The 4037-nt window shown below is 36.0% G+C and overlaps 1 protein-coding gene across 1 annotated transcript; it reads left to right on the top strand.

Annotated features, from left to right (window-relative positions):
• The first annotated feature begins 834 nt into the window (after positions 1–834).
• LOC118753881 (putative nuclease HARBI1) lies at positions 835–1973 on the top strand. The gene is made up of 4 exons (XM_036488756.1): positions 835–973; positions 1028–1460; positions 1516–1651; positions 1729–1973. Exons 2-4 carry the CDS (start codon positions 1290–1292, stop codon positions 1791–1793), a joined length of 372 nt encoding a protein of 123 aa, XP_036344649.1. The 5' UTR covers positions 835–973; positions 1028–1289; the 3' UTR covers positions 1794–1973.
• The last annotated feature ends 2064 nt before the right edge of the window (positions 1974–4037 follow it).

Genomic DNA, 4037 nt, shown 5'->3' with positions numbered 1-4037 from the left:
ATTAAAATCAAGTTAGATTTAAATTCAGTAATTTGGTCTCATGGGAATGAATACAATCGCAAAAGCATCGGACCAGCCAAATTAGGTGAAGAAATTGTGATTTTATAAGAAACATATGTAGGTATGTCAGAATGCCCTTGGAACTTTAGTTATTTTATATGATGTTCTCACGAGTACTGCCAATTACGTTGTTCTTAATTCGGTTAGCCAGTTCATTAATCTTTTTTTATTGTTTTCTTTATTTCCGATTCTTTGTTTTAGATTTTTCTACTCTCTTTTGCTTAGACAGCTGAGTTCGATAAATTTCCGATTAAAATTAGGGACAAATGGTTTGCTCTTAATTCGCATGGTAATTGAATCTGAATTTCATAATTCGATCTGGTTTAGAAACTACACAGTCCCAACAATCTAAGTTTAACAAAAGATTGTTATACATTTAATGTTCTATAAATCCTCTTTTCAAACCATGTTTGATTTTTGAAATCGGATGAAAAATAGTCACGCTGTTAATAGGTAAGTACATCAAGTACGAGAATAACGGGTTTTGAATAAAAACATCTACATTAAGTTTTGTTTCGGGTTTTCCGTGATTTTTTTGTCGCACTGTGTTATTATGGAGTCTTATTTTTACACCGGATATTGAAGCTAACCTTATGCCCCTATTATGATTCAATGTTACAACTCAACTCAACTATGTTTTTGTATTATATAATACTAATCGTATGATTCACAACCAATTTTCGTTGTCTTCGTTAAGTTATTGCCAACCTGAAAATTGTTACTTTTGACAAATCAGTTGATCGTCACACAAGTATTCAAAAAATTGTGTGAAAATTTAAATATATTCATTTACTATGGATGTCTCCGTCGAAATGTATTTTTCGGAAGATGAAGAGGACGAAAATGTGCAGCTTGCACGTATTAGAAGGAGCCTTAGAGACCAGACTAATCCATTGGAGCTACCAACGGCCAAGTACGTTATTGTATTAATGATACAGCAGAACGTTTTTCATAGTTCTTTTTTCAGATTCATTAGTTACTTTATGCTGAACAAAGAAGCGTTTATATATTTATTGAATGAGACAAAAGACTTTTAAGCAATCAATGCGGACTTCTGCTACATCACCGACCATAAAATTATGCGCCGCTTTACGCTTTTTTGCTGATGGCAGCTACCAAAATAGTAGCGGTAGCAATTTTAATTTTGGTTTAGCTCAACCCACATTTTCTGTGGTTCTTGTGGAAGTTCTAAACATCCTTGAACAACATGTCTGTTGATCAAGGCGGCGATGACCACTGATGAAATACAGGATTCCAAACTGGCTGTTTACGCTCAAAGTGGATTTCCAGGAGTATTGGGCTTCGTTGACGGTACGCATGTCCGAATCTGTGGGCCACGAAAGGAAGTACAGCATCTATATCTTAATAGAAAAGGATACTACAGCCTTAATGTGATGATTGTGAGTCTTGCTATTCTTTATCTAAATATTATTCATGCTTTCACATGTTTTTTAGTTTTCAGACTATAAACAGAATATTGGGTTCGTTGACGCCAGATACACAGGTTCTAATCATGATTCTCATATATGGAATGTGAGCACACTAAAACAACGACTCGATCAGAATTTGCCAACAAACACATGGATTTTAGGTAAGCGATCCTTACTTTAATATAATTAAGGTGCAACTATATACAGAAGTATGTACAATATATAAAATTATTCCTAGGTGATACAGGATATCCACTAGGAAGAATTATAATGACCTCATTTCGGAATACAGTTGATGGCTAACCACAAAAGAGGTACAACAAAATTCATGCTAAAGCAAGGAACTCCGTTGAGAGAACCATTGGCGTGCTGAAAAGCAAGTTCAGGTGTTTGCTTTCTGCGCGTGGTTTGCACTACGCGCCAGAAAAAGCTATGCAAATTGTTAATAGCTGAAATACAATGCCGGCGAACGGCGAACTCACCACAGCGAAATTCGCGCTGCCAAAATTAGAACACCCGCGTGCATATGAGATTGAACACAGCCAAAGCGAAATGCGAAGTTCACTCGGCGGCGTTTCATGGCGATAGATTTACATATTTCTATCGCTCTGCTGGGCGATGACAGATGTACGTACCAAAGGTGGCCGTATTTTTTTTGTATTTCGAAGTTTTAGAAGAAAACAGCATAGACATGAATTGTTTTTGTTGTCTAAAAATGTAGTTGTGGATTCGTTAAATCTGGCTTGAAATAAAATAATTTATAATAATTTTTCTTTGTTTTGCATCTATATTTGCTATCATTTCCTTATTTCTAAATATGGTCACCCAAATTATATAGGCGACCAAATGGTATCTGTTTTCACTACCGGTCTAATTCTGTTTAAGTAGGCGAAATAGCTGGGCGAACGGTGAACGACAGCATCGCCCAATTTGGCGAAGTTTGCTGTTCGCCGGTATTGTATTTCAAGCATAACGCTTGCTGTGCTTTACACAACATTTCTCAGTATTTTAAAGTTAAATTTGCCAAAACCATTTTGAGCACAGATAACCAACAAGAATCCACACCTGTGGAAAATAATTCTGCAGAGAATGGCGAAGCAGAAACAATAAGGAACAACATAATGCGTCCATTGCAATAATTTCATATGTATTTCATTTTAAGTTAATAAATAAATTCAGTTTCTAAAAAGTAACAAAATATTAAGTTTTCAAATTAAGAGGTACTTATGTAACTAATAAAATCAACGTGGTTACTTAAGTGATAAAAAGTGGTGTTTACATTGAAATGAAAATTCATTAAAAAAATAATAATAATTCATTCTATAAAAAGTTCTATTTCCTAATACATGGTACCACACATATTGAATTCTTCAGTCTTTTCAATTTTTCTTTTGCAATCTATATCTTTAGTTTCCTAAGGACACTTGCTTCTTTTTCACGTTCCTTCAACAACTTCAATTCTTCTTTCTTTAACAGGTACACTTTATGCTGCGTGCTTTCCATTTATTTGAGGGTTCGCAGAATTTCAGTTCGCGTTCGAGCCTGCCTTTCCAGTAGTTGCATTTTGGCTTCGCCTTTTTCAATAACTACCGGCGAATCAGTAGCTGGAGGAGTTACATTTTCCTCTGTGGTCAAATCAACAGCTAACCCGAACGCACTCCCGGGGGGATTAATGGATAAATTTACTTGAGTAAGCTCACACACTCTTTCTTCACTAGCAGTCAAACTGATTTCTTTCGATGGGCCACCGCCGGTCGCCAGGAAGTTTTCTTTATTTTTCGCCAGCTTTCGTTTTAGGTTGGCTTTATAATGAATCTACACCTAAATAGAAAAAACAGAATAAGGTTTTGTTTTTGGTTTTGTAAAAACTATCTTACCCTTTGCCATTCCGGCCCTGACTTGATGGCGGGCCAAGACTATTCAGCTCGACTGCAAACTGCCCCCAAGTGTCTTTTATTTCTTGGCGACTCGATCCGTATTGGCCTTTACCTCTTCCAATGTCGGGATGTTTTTCGAGTAAATCGACAAGGCGGTCAATTTGTTCTTTGTTTGATATTTTCCTGAAATAATTTGTTGTATATTTTACGTATTTTATTACAAACACTTACAATGCTTTTTCCATTTTCACGTTTATTAACAAGAACACAACTGATAAAAAGTAGTTGTCGCACTTTGACAGCTCATATAACTAAACTTTAGTTAGGCTGTAAACCATAATACTGGTAACAACTTAACGAAGACAACTAAGTGAACAGCTGATTGAAAGTTGAGTTGAGTTGTAAATCATAATACGAAATCGACACCTACTATCAGTTTAGTTGTGAATCATAATAGAGGAATTAATATCACTGTGAGACAAATGGTAGGGGTCAGTGATCGGGAAGGGTTCAAACTACCGGGGAAAGTTATATCGGTAAAAAAGAAGTTACGTGTCCCGGCGTTTCGCTGGGTCACGTCTAGGAATCGAGATATATCGATTTGAAGTTAGTAACTATCATACAGGGGAAATTGTCACCTTTGGTGGTCTTTTTTTGACATAACTCGAGA

Source organism: Rhagoletis pomonella, unplaced genomic scaffold (assembly GCF_013731165.1).
Source record: "Rhagoletis pomonella isolate Grant_MI unplaced genomic scaffold, Rhpom_1.0 Rhpom_scaffold_02995, whole genome shotgun sequence".
In the NCBI taxonomy this organism is placed as follows: Eukaryota; Metazoa; Arthropoda; class Insecta; order Diptera; family Tephritidae; genus Rhagoletis; species Rhagoletis pomonella.
Note: the sequence above shows the minus strand (reverse complement) of the source record. Positions and strands in the feature narration are given on the sequence as shown.

Bases quoted from the DNA above. Each gene is read 5' to 3' on its own strand.
- LOC118753881 (XM_036488756.1), top strand. From the start codon at position 1,290: ATGACCACTGATGAAATACAGGATTCCAAACTGGCTGTTTACGCTCAA. The intron at 1,461-1,515 runs GTGAGTCTTGCT...CATGTTTTTTAG, and splicing joins ACAGCCTTAATGTGATGATT to TTTTCAGACTATAAACAGAA. The intron at 1,652-1,728 runs GTAAGCGATCCT...AATTATTCCTAG, and splicing joins AACAAACACATGGATTTTAG to GTGATACAGGATATCCACTA.